Source organism: Fringilla coelebs (assembly GCF_963513975.1).
Source record: "Fringilla coelebs genome assembly, chromosome: 2".
Classification (NCBI taxonomy): domain Eukaryota; kingdom Metazoa; phylum Chordata; class Aves; order Passeriformes; family Fringillidae; genus Fringilla; species Fringilla coelebs.
In genome coordinates, this window is record NC_140029.1 from 6687897 (window position 1) to 6707029 (window position 19133).

The 19133-nt window shown below is 36.9% G+C and overlaps 1 protein-coding gene across 17 annotated transcripts in view; it reads right to left on the bottom strand.

Moving 5' to 3' along the window:
- Positions 1-19133, bottom strand: part of KDM6A (lysine demethylase 6A) — a 151146-nt gene that overhangs the window by 38326 nt on the left and 93687 nt on the right. For 5 of the 17 annotated variants that reach the window (XM_084227162.1, XM_084227161.1, XM_084227160.1 and 2 more), the window contains 11 exons: positions 17502-17536; positions 15128-15193; positions 13886-13979; positions 9042-9168; positions 6405-6503; positions 5830-6049; positions 5134-5268; positions 4537-4692; positions 3780-3875; positions 1750-1854; positions 776-1171 (listed from right to left, as the gene is read on the bottom strand). In XM_084227162.1, the coding sequence (XP_084083288.1) occupies positions 776-1171; positions 1750-1854; positions 3780-3875; positions 4537-4692; positions 5134-5268; positions 5830-6049; positions 6405-6503; positions 9042-9168; positions 13886-13979; positions 15128-15193; positions 17502-17536 (1529 nt within the window). The remainder of the gene's footprint in view (positions 1-775; positions 1172-1749; positions 1855-3779; positions 3876-4536; positions 4693-5133; positions 5269-5829; positions 6050-6404; positions 6504-9041; positions 9169-13885; positions 13980-15127; positions 15194-17501; positions 17537-19133) is intronic. The other 12 variants (XM_084227165.1, XM_084227159.1, XM_084227153.1 and 9 more) reach the window with 7 other exon arrangements.

Below are 19133 nucleotides of genomic sequence, written 5' to 3' on the forward strand. Positions count from 1 at the left end.
TGTAAGCCCACTGTCAATTCTTCAGCATTAAAGTAACATACAACACTAATTAAACAAGAAATGCAGTCAGTTTTGTGGGAGAAGACAACATTGTATCAACTGTATAACCCATCTGGCAAAAATGAATTAAACCATTATGGTATTTTCCTATAGAACTCTTCATTACATCCACAAGGATTGTCTGGGAAGAAAGACATTCAGGCTGGAATTGAAAAAAAATGCTCCATCTTCAAATTCTAACACACATACACAAAACACTCTTACTAACACACTTAAATCCCTATGGATTCTTACTGGCATTCTAATATTTTTCTGCAAGTAACCCTGTGGTGCTGAGTGCTACATATTACTTTTTAAAGATCACATGGAAACAAAATATGGTAATGATTACATCACGGTGACAACATAATGTCAAAAATAACTACAACATTGAGCTTCCCATGAAATATGCTCATTCCTCCTACACGAAAAACAAAATCACAACATTTCACATTAAAGAAGCAACAAAAAGATGTACAATTATTCCCTTTGAAAAAACTTCTCTACAAAGGTGCTGTGGAAATGCACTCTTTGATCATTTCCTTTATCCTGAAAGGAGTTCACTTAGCACAAAGATTTTCAACAATATAAAATAGCGTGCAGGTTTAACCTATGTTTTATTTGACTCTATGCATCAACTCTAAGGAAAATGTGCTTTTACAAACAAGAGCCTTCCAGCAGTGAGTTGCCCAGGAAGGCTCCTGGGTGCACCCTAGGAGCAAACTTGAAGCTGTACCTGAGTGGAGTTGGATAGTTGGTTTTTCCACGGCTCCTCTGCGCTGCTGGTCAGGTTTGTGCGGTTATGAGGTAGAGAGAGTGCGTTTCGCTGCAGGTAAGGCACGTTTCCATTACTTCCACTTTCTGTTATGTGATTATTGCCTATCAAAATAGTGTCTGTACTACCCAGCGTTCTTGCTGTGCTGCAGGGAACGGGGCCTGCTGGAAAGGGTCCATTAGCCATAGGCTGCCCGGGGCAGGCGGGACGGATTCCACGCTGAGCGACGTTAGGCACTCTGGTCAGAGCAACCTGAGGCTGCTGGCCAGAGACAGAGTTTGTAGGCAGTGATGAATCAGCTGTTGGCCCGTTAGGAATTCCAGTAGATCGTACCTGTGCAACTCCTGTTTGTCTCATCTAATGGAACATGAACAAAGCACAACAACGTTGGCTGCGGAACTGAGAAAGGAAGGGTCACACAAGGTTTGTGTACTTTACTGCACTGCTCAGTTCCAATTTTATACTCATTTTAAGATCTTCACAGCTGCTTTTGAGAACTGTCAGGCTCATAAAAATGCTGAGTAAATGTTAAGTAAAACTATCAGCACACTTTCTTTCTTGGCCATTCAGTCTGAATGTTTTACTGCAGATTCTGGGCAGAGGGAGAAATGAACAATGACAGGACGAGAGAAAAGCTGTTACTACAGCCAAGTATTTTCGAGCAGAACTGCTTTTAGATATGTCCACTCACGTTACTTTGAAAGTGTGGCTTCAAAACTATTTACATTAACCAGCTGCCCTATCATAAAACACAGCTAAACTCATTATGCTTCAACCACTAATCCACAACTATCCTTTATCCAAAAAGAAATTACCATAACGCAGCAAAGGGCATGACAACTCTGTACAGCAGAAATTCCTTAGAATTCTAGAAACATGACAGTCTCCATTACTGACAAAAGTGTTGTAGGTAAGAAAAATATTTTTGCTCTCACCTGCTGGTGTTGCTGCATCAAGACAAACTGACTCTCCAGCTGTTCCAGCATAAGTTTCTGTGCTGGATTTAGATTATTTCGGTTTGCACGCAGCTGTTCCAAGTGCTAAAAAAACAGCAGTGTGGTTCATAATCATTAAAGTTGCATGGGCTTTTTAATAACTTTCTTGCATAAAATACTAAAAAGTATCCATGAAGGTAAGACTTAAAAGGTTGAAAATAATCTAGATTTCTTTTACAGACTCAAACATCTTTCCATACACTCTCTTGCAAACAAACCTTATTACGAGTTACTAAAACTAAGGAGACTCTGTAAATTATTTGAGTGTATAATTATTACTGCCACACTAAAATTAAGTGTGCTGGTACCATAAAAGAAAACTACACTCAAGTATGACTATATAGAATTCTTTTCATAATTATGTGCATTTTAACACATTTTTGTATGGTGCTATTCTTTTATTAATACTGTTCATCACAAAGTGAATTAAACCTAGAGGCACACATGAAAACTTCTCCTGAAAATGTAAAAAAAAAAAACCCAGAAAATTGTATGATCTAATTAGCAAGAGCAGTATCTTAAATTATGATATTGATCTTGTTTGCAACTGATAAATTTAGGTATCTATTACCAAAAAATCTGATCTCTTTACTCATTTAAAAACACTCAGCACCCTGCAACATACTACCACTAAGTCTGCTGCTGCTAAGTGGTGTGACTTAAAAAGCAGATGAAGATGGTTAATGCCAAAATCCCTGGATTAACAGTACCTTCCATTCTGAATTCCCTCTGGAGGGGAGTGCAATAAATAATATATATATAGATACACACACACATATATATGAATGCATATGTAACATGCCATATTCATCCAGCCTTTGAGCTGCCAATTTTGAAAGGCCAACTTTGAAGATGCAATAAAGGCTTTTTTATTCACTTTCCTCTTGCATCATACATTTTTGGCTTTCCTTTTTATATGTGCTGGAACCTTGTCAAGCTATTGCCAGCACATCCAGTCTACTGTACTCAAGAGAGGCCTATGAGGTTCTGCTTAGAGAAGGAAGTTGGATCTGGAAAAAGGTGAGACTGAAAAGGGGAAAAAGTAGTCAAATATAAAATAAGCAGAGAGAAATAATGAGAATGACTGGGGAGAGAGAGAGAGAATGACTGAGGAAGAACCAAAGGGGTGGGGAGGCAGGAGAAAGAGGGAAGGAAAATTATACAGTATAATAAAGCCAATATTGTTCAGATAGAGAAACAGCAGAAGAACTATATTGGAATTGAAGGGAACATTGCTCAGTTAATGAGAATGCTTTCTGCCTCTGCACTGTGCTCCCTTCCATTTCTCTTTGCATCCAAAGCATGTGCAGTGCATGGGTAAAATTTTCCAGCAGGGTCTGATTTTCAATATATGGAATTCCTGCTGAACTCACTGCATGCCCTAATGAAGTGACAACAAAATTTTCTGACAAAAAACACCCAAAATAAGATTTCCAAACTAAAATCTAGCATTTCACATAATTGTATTAGGTGACACATAGTACAGAAAAGCAGCAGCAGATTTCATTTGAATAATCATTTAGTAGAATGTGCTTATTTGTTTATGCAATTTGATACAAGAAGCAACCTCAGAGGAAGGGATGGTATTGCAACAATACTTCGACACCTCTTTCAATATCCCCCACACTACAGCAAGTCACAAAACTCCCTTTGCACACACGTGTGACAACTTGCACATCTGGCTTTAAAACATCACAAGAAAAAAGAGTTACTGTGTGTACTTACTTAATAGATTATAGAATTCATACAGTGTAAGTGTTCAGCTTCTGCTAGAGATCATTTCGTTTACTAGAACTTATCTCACATAGAGAGGCCCCCAAATATTAGAACCTGAACTATACCCTGGGAAGTATTTTACCATGAATTTCAAGAAATGTGAAATCAGAACATGCCCCAGGTTTATTTTCTTCAAAGGAAGAAGGAAAGAAACAAAATATTTAACAGAGCTTCTGAAGATCACCCATACATACCTGTAATTTCTGTGGTGTCAAGCACCAAGAATGAATTTGTTGCTGTACAGGAGGATGTGACACTGTATGGCCACTGCTCCAAACATCTGAAGTATTCTGAGAGAAAATGTTACATTAAAATGTGTGACTATCAAAAGGCCAACATAATTTCTTTTACTATCTAGATTTTATCTTATTCATGAAAGAACTAGTAATTGTTTCAAGAACAATAATATAAAAATATATAATAGTAAGAATGTACTAAAATAACCAAGTCTCATTCTACCATTCCCAACAGTATCAGAGTAGTCTGAGGAAAAAAATTAATGATACCTAATACCATAAGGAGAAACAAGCAAATCAAATTATGCAATTAACTTAAATGTATGCTACTTTTAAAACTGAATACTTTATCTACTGTAACACTATTACATGATGATGAAACACTTGAATTCTAAATATAACCAAAGGCAATAGACAGGATGACATGATTGTCTCCCTCTCAATCATCAGACTACAACTGTACTTCTTCACTGACACAACTACAACTGCAGTATAGTGCCACCAGTGTGCACTGCCCTTATGCACCTCCTGCCTAAGCTGCAATCTGATTAAACACACCACTGAAAAAAAGGTTTTTTAAAATGGCTAAAAACATTCCCCACCTTGATGCCAAAGGATTAAAATTTACAGCACAAATTCTGTGCACGCTGTATCATTTCAATGCATATTTTCCATATAATTTTGGTAGGGGGCTCTAGTTCATCAGAAAATATACCTTTGTTGGACTAGATGTTCTTTTCCTCTTGGCAGGACTGGTCAGGTCATCTACTTGGCTAGAAGGAATCATGTGTAGTGGCAAGGATTGCTGTGAAATTGGTGTTTGAGTGAGGCCTAGTACAGGTTCAGTATTTGGATGATGAGGTTTACAAGCCTAAGAATCACAGAAGGAAGACAAAAATATGGTTCTATATATTCTTAATGCTTTCCTTTCAATTTTATAATTTTAACAGCCCACATACATTAAAAGGGCCGAGTAGATATTCTGAAGCTGATCTCAATAACTGAAAAATCAGTTTCCATATGGTCATCAATGGAGGAATGTGTACCTTTCATGGGATTATTAAACCACTGCAGCATTTCTATTTAAGATGAAATCTTTTAAAATCATGAAAATCCACAAAGGTTCTAAATTGGTACCCCCATATTTCTCCCACATTATAGGGAGCTCCTTGATCTAATATCCCTCTGCAAATAAATCAAAGGCTTCTTTTAATAAAAGCCAATCCTGTGCTCAATAAAATAAGCTTGACCACTACAGATTGTAAAGAACCCTTAAAGCTGGGCACCTGCAGAACATAACCCAACTTCTCACCTGCTGTGCTGTGTTCATGGCACCCTGCCTGGAGGTAAGCTCTGCGGGGATTGGTAGGCTCCATGCCTCCTCAATACTAGGAAGTAATTTAGTTTTATTCTGTAGACTACCTTGTGGAAGGTTACACAACTGAGCCTAGGAAAAATTATGTAAAAAGCAAATTTAACACAAGCCTACTTTAGTAAGAGCAAGTCCATGAAATCTTCCTAAATGCTGTAGCTAATTATGTCTTAAAGAGAGGACAGATTTAAAATTTTGGGGTTTAGAAAGGTGCTAGGTATAAAGAGGGTAACCAGAATATAAACCTTTGTGAGAATCAGAACAAAGATGAGCTCTGGATTCAGAGGTCTCATAATTCCTTTTTTCTGAAATTGCAAACAAGAGTGAAAGATAGTGTCTGGCGTAATCTCACTATATGTTATGAGAACTTAAAAATGTAGACAAATACAAAGAAAAAAGCAAAATGATGTAAAACAGTATGCTTTGATTAAATGTGCAAAATAGGGTTTATAAGGAATTAAGTTCCACTAAAAAATGAAGAAATAAAATATTACAGGCTATGATATGCTTACAGTACACATGAAAACAGGTTAAACACACCACAAACAACTGCAAGTTAAACTCGTGTGTGACTTCTCCCCTCCCCTCTGCTGTGTGTTTGAAGAGCATTTCCCCTGCTTAAAACATTAGTTTTACCTGTAAATACTTTATCCGTGCTGCAAGTGCAGAGGTATTACTACAATTTTTGCTCCTAGTTGCATTTAAGTAGCATTTAATGGCATCCTGAGGCTGGTTGCAGGACTCATAGAGTGTGCCTAGGTCCATCCAGGCTGCAGCATGGCCATGGTCCAATTGTACAGCACAGATATAGGCCTGTAAAGCATCCATAGGCTGATTTTGCTGTTGGTACAGCACACTGAATAGAAAGATTAGTGAAGTGGAGAATTAATAACAAAGTCAAGACACAAGCAACTCAAATACACACATCCCTCCCCAACCCCTTAATACATCTTATAAATAGGCATTATATAAGAATATAAGTTATAAGAATAAATATACAAAACTTTAACATTCTATGTAACATTTTTGGTATTTTAAAACGTTGAGAAAGCAAATATTAATTCATTATTTAAACTTCAAATCAGACAAGTCAAACATGGGTGTAAAAATAAAAAATTTACAGTTCCTCTAAGTTCACAAAAAGCTGATATTCTTTATTTATATATATTAGCATGGAATTATATAATTTTATTACCCTGTATCATTCTTACCCTATTGAACACCATGTATCTGCACTTGCTTCTGATTTATCAATAGATTGCCTATAAGATATAAAGGCATCCTGAACTTTCCCAATACTTGAATAGCACCTGGGAGAAGAAAAAACAAAAACTTTGGTAGTATTTATAAAAGGTAATCATTGAGCATGGCTTACCAAGACTGATCTGATAAATGTTAAGTCATGCAAATACACACTCAACATTTGCTGTTTCTGAATGCCAGGCACAAGCAAACTCAAACATCTCAACGTGTATTACTAATTATTTATTTAAACCCCCAAATCTACTTAAAGCCTGGGTTACTACATTTGTAAGGAAAACAGTCATCCCACATTTGATAGACTTGCATTTCTTTCACTGGTGATACCTTATCAGACAATAAAAACAGTATTTATCTCCAGATAGCATTACAATGAAACAATTAAGTTACCTATTTCATCAAACAAATGGTTATAAAACTTAATGTTCTACAAAACAGAACTATTGAAAGATACTGACCAACTCAACCAGGATGAACCCTGACTGATCCCTGACTGGGAGGCTTTCTATGAGTATTTCTTGCATCTCAATCATATTTAAGTAATGAACAAACCAGCTCTGTACTGCATATACAGAGCACCAAATTTTGTAAAAGGTTGTGTGATTCTGTATTTTTTATGTCTTACTTTAATTTCTCCTGTACAACTTCAAAAGTATTCTGGTATTAAACAGAACTACAATTACACCACATGGAACGATGCCTACAGTTCTAAAATGAAAAGCTCCAAATAAAGCAAAGATCAAATATCCATCTATATATATTTATTAGTTTAATCAACAATAACTGTGTCCTGTACTGTTTGTAACAACTTTCCCTGTTGGAAAAGAAACTGAGAACTCTCAAAACACATAAATAACAATAGAAAATTTATTCTAGTAAATAATAAAAACCAAGCAGAACAGTACAGGCAAAGGTTTGTCAAACATGCTACACTCTTTCAAGTATTTTTGAGGCACACTAGGAAATGAATACAATAAAACAGAGCATTACTTTGCCTGAAATCATCCATTAAGTCTGAATACAGTGTTTCAGGAGATTGTTTCAATGACAATCTAGCCCAATGTCCAACAGACATGCTTCACTCTGCCTGGGTATCACACACATAAAGCCTCTCAGTAGGGTAGCACTAACATGAGGCCCCCACAAAACTTTGGCAGATGGAGTTTTTGCAGTGGGAGACAAGGGAGGTGGTGATATATTCTGAAAGATAACTTTGACCAACTTGTTATCTGGTTTGGACAAACAGCAGAGGAAGGAATAGCATGAGGGAATACATGAGGAGGGAAAAAAGAGGGAATGCACAACTCCATAACCCTCCTGTTCTGCCAGAGAATGGACTGGAGAAATGGGGCACAGAAACATTTTTGTTCTAGTCCTCCCTGTAAAGCAAAACAGATGCTCCCAGTAAATTTTTCACCCCATTTCCTGAATTGTCCCCCATGTCTGCAGGGTCCTAGGCTTCACCCTGACCACCTGAGAGCAGAGCACAGCAGCTGCACGTGTGGAGGAACTCCAGCTCCACCATGCCTGAGAACTCAACTTGCTCAAGGCACCTGGAATGGAACTACTGAAGAAAAAACAGGATTTCAGCCCAGTGGAAGATAAGATGCACAGGATGATCCCTGGTTCATTTTCCCTTTTCCCTCCACACTTGCCCCTCTGCCCCTCACACTCAGTGCTGGCTGGAGATCCCTGTCTCACAGGAACTGCTGGAGAAATATTATTAGCATGACAAAATCAAAAATGGGTTCCAGCTGTATGTGACCAGAATCCCCAAGAATGTCAGCTGGAAGACACTGAGGTTAGGATATTAATTTTATTTTTGCCTCGTTCTTTTTAAATGTATTCCTCAACAGAAGTGATGTGTTCACATATGGACTTGAATTGCTTTCAAAGCTTTCTCCAAAACCTGAGTATTTCAATAGTTACTGCTGGCTTAAGTGAAGTACTCAATGTTCTTAAAAAGGAGACCAGAAAAACACATCAAATTTGTATGATTTACATCTGGGAATGTTATTTTTCAAGTAAAAAATACTGTCAAAGGCTACAAAAGTAATTGAACACTTAAATAGAAATTAGAATGGATCAGTCTGAGCCCTACATTGCTGTGTATGCCCTTTAAAAACGGATGTCTGCCTAGGAAAATATTTGTATTTCAGTGCAAAAACTGAGATTAGGAGGGAGATTCTAAGAAAATTAAGAGAGAAAGAATTATGAAAAAGCTATGAAGAAAAGTAACAACATTCAGAGAGGATTTACAAAAAAGAGGGAGAGAAACAGGTAAAACCAGGCTGGATATATACAGATTACTGTAAATGTGTAGACTACAAAATAATAACTACAAAAAAGCAGAGCCACTTGGGTAAGATACTTCAACTTCTAATCTTTACTCATCCCAAATATGTTACCACCTTTTCTTTTCATACACTTCCCAGAAAACGTTAAGACTTCAGTAGATATATATGTACTTTCCCTTCATTTTTCCTCTAACAGGATTAAGAAGAAAAACAGCATAAGATATCACAATAATGAGTATCCTCAAAAAAATTTACCAATATAGTTACAGTGTCTATAAAATCTTTCCTCACCTTCCAAGGAAATACCAGGATTGACCAGAATTTGGATCTGCTTCTAGAGATTTCTGGAGATACTGTATAGCATAGCTTTCCTTGGTTGCCTTGTCTCCAAGCTGATCCACGGTGTGATGCATCCAGCCTACAAAAACAATCCGCAAATGGGAGAAGTGAAATTCCCCAAGACCACTGAATACTCAGGCACAGCAGGACTCTGTAGCATTGCTGTCTCTTTAGAAGCAAGAATATCAAGCAGTAAAGCCACTTTCATACACATTATGAAGTTTTAAAAACTTTTAAAGTTCTATACTAAAATTACAGGACAAAAAAGACTGAAAGTTAAAATTACTTTCACATAGTTTTAAAGCACTTTTTTGGGTTTAAATAATTTTCTAAGAGATTAGGAGCACAATTATGAACTGCTCAATCTGCTACTAAAAGTGAATATTAATGTCTTTTCTCCTCTGAACACAGATACCTTCCCTGACATTGTGAAAAAATGCCACCATTCTCCCTGTCACACAAAGCAATTATGGTTTTTATAATACACATATCTATATCTATATCTAACATGTCTATTATCTACATATTACGTTGTTTACTCTTTTTCTTCTAAATCCTTGTGTTTGTCCCATATCTACATTTGGACTAAGAATTTTTGCATCTCCACTTCAATCTTTCTTACATTGTCATTTCCTCCTCATTAATAGTATTTTCCATTCACCTTGACAAATGCCATCACCTCTCATCTACATAACAAATTAATCTAACCACACGTCATATTCTTTCAAATGCCTTTTCTTCTTTCATTACATTAGACAAATTATTCATCCCCACTTTAAAGGCCTCCCACAACCCATCCTCCCCAATAATATTTTACATGCTATTAAAATGCATTTCTACTCTAGCACTGATGCACAGCTTGGTTACCATTTCAAACAAAGCACCTTCATCACCTTTCTCCAGCTGCTCCTCATCTGCCTCCAAGCTCAGATGGAATTCCTTCAAGCAGCCACAAAACCATCTCATTGCTGTTCATACAATCAGTACAAACAAGGAAATCCTTCGTGGCCAGCAGCCGGCTTGCTGAAATCACTGCATACCACAGTGCTCAGCAATGTCTTGCTGTTTGCTCAATAGCCATGTATTTGTCTTAACAAGTCACTGCTTTTCAGAAAACATTGTAAAATGTAAGATGTGACAGAAGACTGTCCCTGTCACGCCCATAAACAGCCCCTTATGGAACACTATGACACCAACTTAATAAACTACCCAAGGTTTTTACAAAGTTCTGGTTAATGACAGAGTTGAGCACACACCCACACTGCCTGTCCATTTAAAACCTCTGAGAGGTAAACATTCAGCACCCTAAATTTGTGCTTTTTGGTGAGTCTAACTACACAGACAGGTAAGACTGAGAAGGAACTGATGGGTATTTGCAGGCTCACTTCACTCTCTGTAATTACACTTTCCTTTATGATTTTTATTCTACCTGCTTGATACAGCTCATTTTTTTATTCCATGTACTCATACTTTGTTAACAGACATCACATTTCTGCAAATGGAACACAAACTTCCAAACTTTAACAAAGGCAGTAGAAAACAAAATCGCAGCTACTGAACACATTTGCCTGAGGTGGTCTCAGAAATATCACTTGAACATTATGGTCACAAGCAGAAATTTGAATATTTCATGGACTGCAAGAACTGTCAGGTAAGGAAGGAGTCAAGTGGTTACAGCGCTGAAAAAAGTATTTTATCTTGACTGAAAATCGATCAAGTAAAATATTTATCAATCAGGGGAAAAAAATAAAAACCCAGTGATTTTTGCAGTCACATAACACACCTTTGTGTCATTAAATTAATAAACAAGCTATGATTTTGATTCAAATCCAAAGCCTCTGAAGTTCTTCAGCATACAGAAAGTACTCATGCTTTAAGAAAAAAAGGCTTCTCTGAGGTTGGTTATTGGAATTCACCTGAGTAACTGAACATTAAGGATATATGTACCAGGTGCTGTTCCAGAAAAAGCTTGACATAAAGATAATAGTAAAGGAATTATGAACAATGGTAGAAAAAGACATTAAACAATTTCCTTTATCTTCAGAAAAGTTGTGTGCCTATTTTCTGTTTCATCAGAACCTTGCTGGATTGAAAGATAACATGTTGTATCTTTGTGAGATCTTTACTGAGGTTCACCGATAAAAAAGAACAAGTCTATTTCTAGGAGACAGAAATGAGAACCAGCAATCCCTATCTGGCTTCTCTGCCGAAACAAGGGCTGCTTCCCAATTTTATCTTCCTGCACAGGGAGTTGAAAAAGACAGAAAGCAAGAAAGGGAGAGCAAACAAAAGTTTTCCACTAGACTAGCACAGGCAGGGGAAACTGGATCTGTTCTTGACCATAAAATGAAGAATGTACATAAAGAAGGTGATGGAAAACCCCTAAGCTCTGCAGTTTCCCATTTGCAAGACCTATCTCCAGTTCTCAACCAGCATAACTGACTACTTTTCCACTGCTAGGACATTTTTAATATGATAAACCAAACCATAGACCTTGTCCACACATCAAATACGCTCCATGCTCTTTTGCAGATCTTTGCAATCTCATTTGGAACAGATTTGGAAAAAATCCCTTTTGATGTGTTAGCCTAGCTCATGAGTCTTTTTTTCCACGCTTATCAATCATTCTCACACTGAACTTTTTCTTTAGTAAATGGGAGTGTCTCTGAAAACATTAAATTCTTCCCCATTCCTCAGATGCCTCATCCAACTACAGAGACACTATCTAGGAATGCCCCCAGCCAAAAAGAATTGGGACTGCACTTGGGAACTCTAAGCAGATGTTTATATTGTTCTTACACTCTTCCTTAACCAACTGCTGAATACAACTGGGGAAAGAATATTGGGACAGATTTGATCTTCAGTCTCATTAATGTAATGTCATTTTGGGCAGAGTGGTAAAAAGAATTGTTGTCTGGAAAGCAAATGGAACAGCAAAGAGAAGGAAGATCTTACTGTGATGTCTACCTGAACTAGTCAGCACTCATCAGCTCAACTGGGTATGTGTTTATCTGGGAATCACAGGGTTCTCCTACACAGTCACAGCTATGGAAACCAGCAACAGGAGCAAAGATTTTAGTAATTCTCTCACAAGACAAGTAGTTCTCTCTGAACTTGCCTAAATTCCAATCTGGCTCAACAAACATTAACTAACGAAGGAAAATAAACAAAAGCTATTTTCAAACTGATTTTTTCTGTCAAAGTGAAAAAAAAAAAAAAAAAGAGTTCAATATACAAATACAAATATGTTTTGACTGGGTTTTCCAAGTAGCATTCTGGCAGATGGCAGGTATTTTCTATTATTTTTTCTAAGCAGCAGTGCACCACCCGGACTGTGCTTCCTGAGGAGGTGTTTTTATTACCAGCTGCTAAAGACTAAATCTGTGATAAACACCAGACTCTGATAAATACCACTGCTAACAGAGCAGAGCAAAGGAAAAGGCATTATTCCTTCAATGTTCCAGTTAAGACCACTCTATCCCTTTCTCCACATAGAAGCTACCCACACAACAAAACTGGGTGACCTATGCTGATTGAATAAAGAGAGTTAATCCACTTTTCAGACAGCAGACAATTCTCAAAGTCACTGCTCTTACTGCTAGCACAGAGACCTGTGGCAGGATTTTATGAATACAACCATGTGCCTTTGCTTCTATTGTGGCAACATACATCAAACAGAGATGAAAAAGAGCTGGTCAGCTCTTTTGAGAAGCCTGTCTTCCACTGATCAGATGCACAGCCTTTCTGGATGAGACTGCTGACAATTTATACTAGGTGACATAATACCAAGCTAAAAAAAAATAAATTCCAAGGGCTTACTGAGATGTAAGCAACACTGTCCTGTGACAGCAAAAAGAGCAACACCCAGAGTCCTGCAGCAAATTCCTCCAGCAGTTTCACTTGTGATTTCACAGAGATGACTCAAAATTAGCCCACTGTTTTTGACATTCTGTCACAGAGCACAAATTATCCCACTCCAAATCCATACACAACCTGCATCACAGAGAAAGAAAGCACTGTGGCCATAACTTAATGCCAGTTAAAAGTTCGAGTTAAATGACCACTATGTGAAGAGGGAAAAAAAAATAAAAATGGGCATAAGCAGGCTAAATTAATATTTAGAATAATAAATTAGATGAAGAACATGGAGAAGGTGAATGAAGGAGTTCTGTACTGGGTTGAACAATTTTAACAAAATATTCTGGAAATAGTTTTATATGGTATAGAGGACAAAAGCATTTTATTCTATGCACTTTTAGAAATTCTAGGCTAAAAACTGTTTATCAGCTTTCCATAAACATGGAATATGACATTTAAAAAAAAGTCCTTTTCACTTTTTATGTGTTTTTTTTTAATGGAACCTGATAAACCTTTTAGTTACAGAAGCTGATTTTCATTACATAGTATAACTATAGTGAAAAGAAAAGGTAAATTTTTCAGCTGCCATGTTCTTCTAGCCTGACACAGTATTTAAGTTTTTTCAAGGGATGCTAACAGAGGCAGAACAGAGAACACAGATTTCCAACTGCTGCCCTCTTTCTCTGAAAAACCACCCTCTCACTGCCCAAAATCTAACACAAAAGAGCTTTTTAATTTTGTAAGTTTAATCAAAATATTTTCCTCCTCTCTTATTTACTTGATTATCTACTGCTACAGGTTCTATTTGGGTGAAAATCTCACGTACCATGTGCAGTGTGTCTAAGACTCCCTTTGGAAATGGAGCCTTAAAAAACACTGCTGAAGGCAAAGATGGCAAAAACGAAACACAGAGGAAAATAAAAGTTAATTTTACATACCTAACTGCTGTAAGACAGTTGCTTTTACTTGTGCAGGAAGGTTTTCGATCTGCAAAAGCTGTTCATAAGCTTCCTTTGCAGAGTGATACTTTCTCTGCAAAAGGAAAAAAGTAAATGGATTAATCATAGAGCTTACAACAGATCACCAATAGCAACGATTTCACAGCACTGACAGCACACAAACACATTGACAAAAAATTCTAGAATTTTTTTTTTGCATACAGTGCATATGAAAGCTTTAATGAGTGACGTATATATATGGTAAGAGAAAAACTTCCATAAATGTAGTATTTAATAGAAACTCTCTACTTAGAATAGTTGAGGGAAATTTGCAAATTATTAAATTTTGTCAAATCCTCATACATGCATTATGCTTCTTACACTACAATATTGAATAATCTGCTTTTAAGGGGAATACTTGAATGTGAATCTACATCTGAGAAAACCCCACACAAACTCCTCCCATCAAATCTGTAACAAAAACCAAGATCATCAGTAATTGGTGGCTGGTATAATTTTGCCTCTTTCCTTCCTTTGGTATATTTGAACTTCCTCTTTCAAGTTATTTATTATCCTGCTAAGAGTCCCACCACAAGCAGAATTAAAAGGTTTATGCCTAGATAATGAAGGTCAACATCTTATTATCTGCTGTGTAGTTTAGGTGTGCCTACAGTCTAGAAACACTCAGTTTTCAATTCCCTATACAAAAGGTGTTGGTACAGCAAACACATTTCCAGGTTAGGACTGTGGGTCTTTATTGACTTTTGTGAACTGTATGAGCTGTTTTGTGTATATTAAAGTTTAAGACTTCTCAATAATTATTTGATGAATTATTTGGTAGCGATGTCAGCATTTATCTTTGCATTCCCTAATAATAGTTGCTTAAAAGTGAATGTATTTTAAATGTTCCACTGTTCTGTGCCTCCTCTTCCACAAATATGCTTTTAGGTAATTCAACATTAGACTTCATTCTGGCAAAGAGATGAAGAGTGCATTAAAATAAATGGGGCCACCTAAATGCAAATGACTGTGGCTTAATTGCATTTGTTTTAAACAAGGAGAACACAGTAATCAGTATTGGTGTTTTGAAGGGACAACTGAGAAGAAAACGAAACAATTAAATACCTAGTAGAATTTAGAAATGTTATCAAGTTCTTGAAATCTCAAAATCACAAAAGACAAATAGGTGATTTAAAAACCTTAGTCTAGTCAGGAAGAAAAATTAAAGCAGCAATTACATACTTTCAAATGGAACAAGGGGAAGTTGGTAGAAAAGATTTTTAATTGGTGTTCATGAAATGCAGACAACTGGTAAGAAAACAAATAATATAAATAAATAAAATATCCATGTCCAGCAAAAGAAAAACAATCAGGAAAAGATTTTAAATTTAGCATCAGGAGCAAAATTTGTATTTTATGGCTATGAATGTTGAGCAAATGAACGGAAGTTCACTGTAGAGCATGAAAATGGAGGCAGCAATCTAGATGTCAAATTAGGTCAATATTAGTGCCTAATATTCACACTTTATAAAAAAAATATGTTTATAGGCTCAGGAGGTTTTAGAAAGGCCTTTTAAAATAGGGCATGTTTTCCAGACCTAGATTTTTTTTTACTTTAGTTATTTGTTGTAGCGTTGCCTTAAAATACTAACAAAACCTGTCCCCATGTTTACATTTGGTTTTATTTCATCAAATCAGAATGGTTTGGGTTGGAAAGTACCTAAAAGATCATCAAATTGCAAACCCCTGCCGTGGGCAGGGACACCTTTCACCAGATGAGGTGGCTCACAGCTCTGACGTGGCTTTGGACACTTCCAGGGACAGAGCACCCACAGCTTCTCTGGCAACCTGTCCAGGGCCTCACCACCCTCACAGGGAAGAACTTTATGCCTCTATGCTAATTCCAAAGTGCTTGATGTTTGGCTGCATCATGAATGGTCTTGGAAATGGAAAAGGGGAGGAGAACCCAATCCAGCATCTTTCTTTAGACGCTCACTGTACAAGCCATCTCATTTCCAGAAGTGAAGTATTAGAAACCAGCATTAACCACTGCTACTTCTCATCAGCACCAGGTTTGCCTCTTGTCCAGAGCCTGGCAATCCATCATTTAAAGTGCAGTACTGGGGTAATAATTAAGAAATAAATTAAATTTTCATTAATATTACGAGAGTAGATAATTTTCAAGTATATGGAGGGGTTAAAAAACTGCTTCACTGTGTCCTGTAAAAGAAACCAAGTAACCAGCCTGTCTCCAAAACCTCTCCAATTGTGTCAGAGGTAATATCCACAACAAAGCCAGGACTCTTTTGGTTATCAGTCTGTCAAATCCCAGAAAACAAGATACCTCTCCCAACCAGAACTGTGAGACAAACCAAACCTAAGAGCAGAATGCACCGAAACTTTTCTGCTCTGACTTGCATTAAAACAAATTTCCTGCTGCCTGTAATTGTCAGCCAGAAAGCAGAGCTTAAGCATCACTACCACTGGTCACACTCTTACACAGGACACCTGGCACAGTGACCTGGAGTGTTTAACTTCTTTTTCATCTCCTGGAGTAAAACAGAACTGATGTGCTGAATGGAATCTGGATGGTAGCCAAGTAAGAACCACAACAATCCATGAACTTGATTAATGGTGCTTTGGGATGGCAGATTTCTGTCCTGCCATACAACTTTGCACCAAAAGCCCTCAAAAGAAAAATATTCTGTTTATCAGATTCCTATCTATTATTTATATAGAAATACTTCAGGCCATTTTTCACTGTGCCATCAAAAGACAGCACTTACTTTCTAACTGACTGAAAATATAGTTTGTCTGTCATCCATTTCATTTGCAACAGGTTTTGTTTCCATGTCCCATCCCTTCCTCAGTCATATGATACCTATAAATGTGGCAAAGGGGCACAACATCTACATTATGTAACCAGTCAGTCAAATCTCAAATACACCACAGCTGTCTCAGTAGCCACTTGCTTTCAATTTCCTTATATTCTGGAAGCTCAGGAAGTGTTCTGTAATTTCCCAAAAGATTCACCTGAAAAGCTCTGTGGTAGGATTTGACCTAGAATTAGTAACACAGCTTTATTTGCTGTTGACCACAGCATTAATTTAATTTGAAAATTTAAAAACTTTTAAAATTGCACCTAAATTTGAAAATTTCATGTCAAATATACCACATATACTTAAAAAGCATATGGGCAACTAAGTTGGGATTGATTCTGTGAAACAGAAACAATATGAATATTGCTGAATTGAATATTGTTATGAGAAACAATATGAATATATATAAATGAACTGAGAAACTTCATCTTTTTAAAACTACATATAACCTTTTAAATATAAATGGAATCTCATAAAAGTTGTATTTTGGGGTTTTTTTTTGCATTCAAATTGGAGATTAATAAATATATGTTTATTAAGATACCTATCCCATTTTATAGGATGAGAGTCCACACACAAAATATTTTTAATTTAGCCAAAGAAAGTCAAGTTTCTTGAGTGATTCAAGACTTTAGTCTAACTTTACTAAAGCACCTACAATTCAAATTCCACAGACTGATCACATCACATAATTTGAAACTCAACCACAATTCATGAAAATGAGCTTAAAAGCTTACCTGGATTTCATATAAGTGGGCAATGTGAAACTGAACTGTAAGAGTGGGAAAATCAAAATTATTAGTTTCAATGAAAAACAGCAATTGCAATGTTTTGAAGTGAGGGATTAACAATGTTTCAAGTTTATCAATGCTAACCCAAGACAAATTATGCTTTGAAGATACCAAAAGATATTTTTTTACATTGATATTTTACATTTAATATATCAGACCTGACAGAAAATGAATATCCTAAAAGAAGCACAAAAACTGCAAACAGATATTAAGAAAAGCAGTCCATGGATTTTATTTGTGTTCTGAAGCAGAGAGTGCATTAACCTTTCAGTAAACTTAGCAATAAAATCTCTTGAAGCTAAGGTAAGAGAACACAGGTAGCGTTTTCTGTGCATAACCAAGCTAGAAATAAACATTTTCATTCAGCTGCCAAGAAATAGCCTAGCTGGGTTATAGAACATTATGTTACACACTGCCAGTTTTATATAGGATCTTAAATTTAGGTGGTTTATCTTCCTTTTAGGAATTGTCTTTCCCTTGTTAAACTGAACCAGAAGTGTTAATTACAGGTGATATTTTGATTGTTACTGTTAAGCACTTTCAATTCCTCATACAAATTGTCCAGAATGCCATAAATACCACCAGCAGCCTGTGCAGGCAAGAAGATTGCTGGCTGGAGAAAGAAAATGGGTGGTTCAAGAGTAAAAGCAGAGAGAAAATTACCCTCACACTGCTCAAATCATCACAGAAAAGACTTGAGAACTGCTAACCTGGACTACCCATGGAATGGTAGATAGCTAAAGCTAATTGAGATGAATGTCATCCTCATTCTGCTTTGATGAGGAAAGAAAAGTTCCTTTGAGACAGACTTTTGCTCCATGTTTGTGAGGATTACAAGTAAGAAAATACCTGTGTTTGAGCCAAGCTCAATTTATTTCAATTACACAGATTCTCTCCCTTGAAGCTACAGAAAAGTGTGACACAAAATTACCATATATACAGGTAATATGAGTTCAGGGTTTCACTCTGGGTCATAAGGGAGGGAAAATATCTCCCTTTGTGCACTGCTTTGTCCTCTGCTGTAAAGAAGGAAGCTGAGTGCACTTTGGAAACCAGGTCAGAATGAAATGCATCATCTAAAATTTTAATAAACTTTTTGTGTTCCTTGCTAAAGGGCACATACACACCCATTATGTTCACTGCATCATCAAACTTCACTCTGTACTGATGAAAGAAAAGCCCTGCATTTGTTTCAGGAGTTCATTATCTAAAAAAATCTCTCTTTTACTTTTTCCCCTCATAACAAAACCCTTTCAGTGTGAAGCTCCAAAATGAAGTGATGCCTTGGAGGGGAAAGGAAAATTAAAGATGCCAGATTAGAGACTGCCTAAATAGGAAAAAGAGATGCTTAGTACTCAAACATTTCTGCTGGGAACACACTCAGTGTAATACTCACCCAGCCCTCAGAAATGCAAGGGGGAGGGTGAAATGGAGCATTTAGTGAGGGTACCCAACACCCTGGGGGTGGGCAGGGGTCAGTTCTCCTCCCAGAACAGCACAGGGGGACCTGGCCAAGCACCTCTCAGTGCTCTTCACCCTCCTCCTTCGGGTTTGGCAGGCACTGAAGCCTTTCCAGGG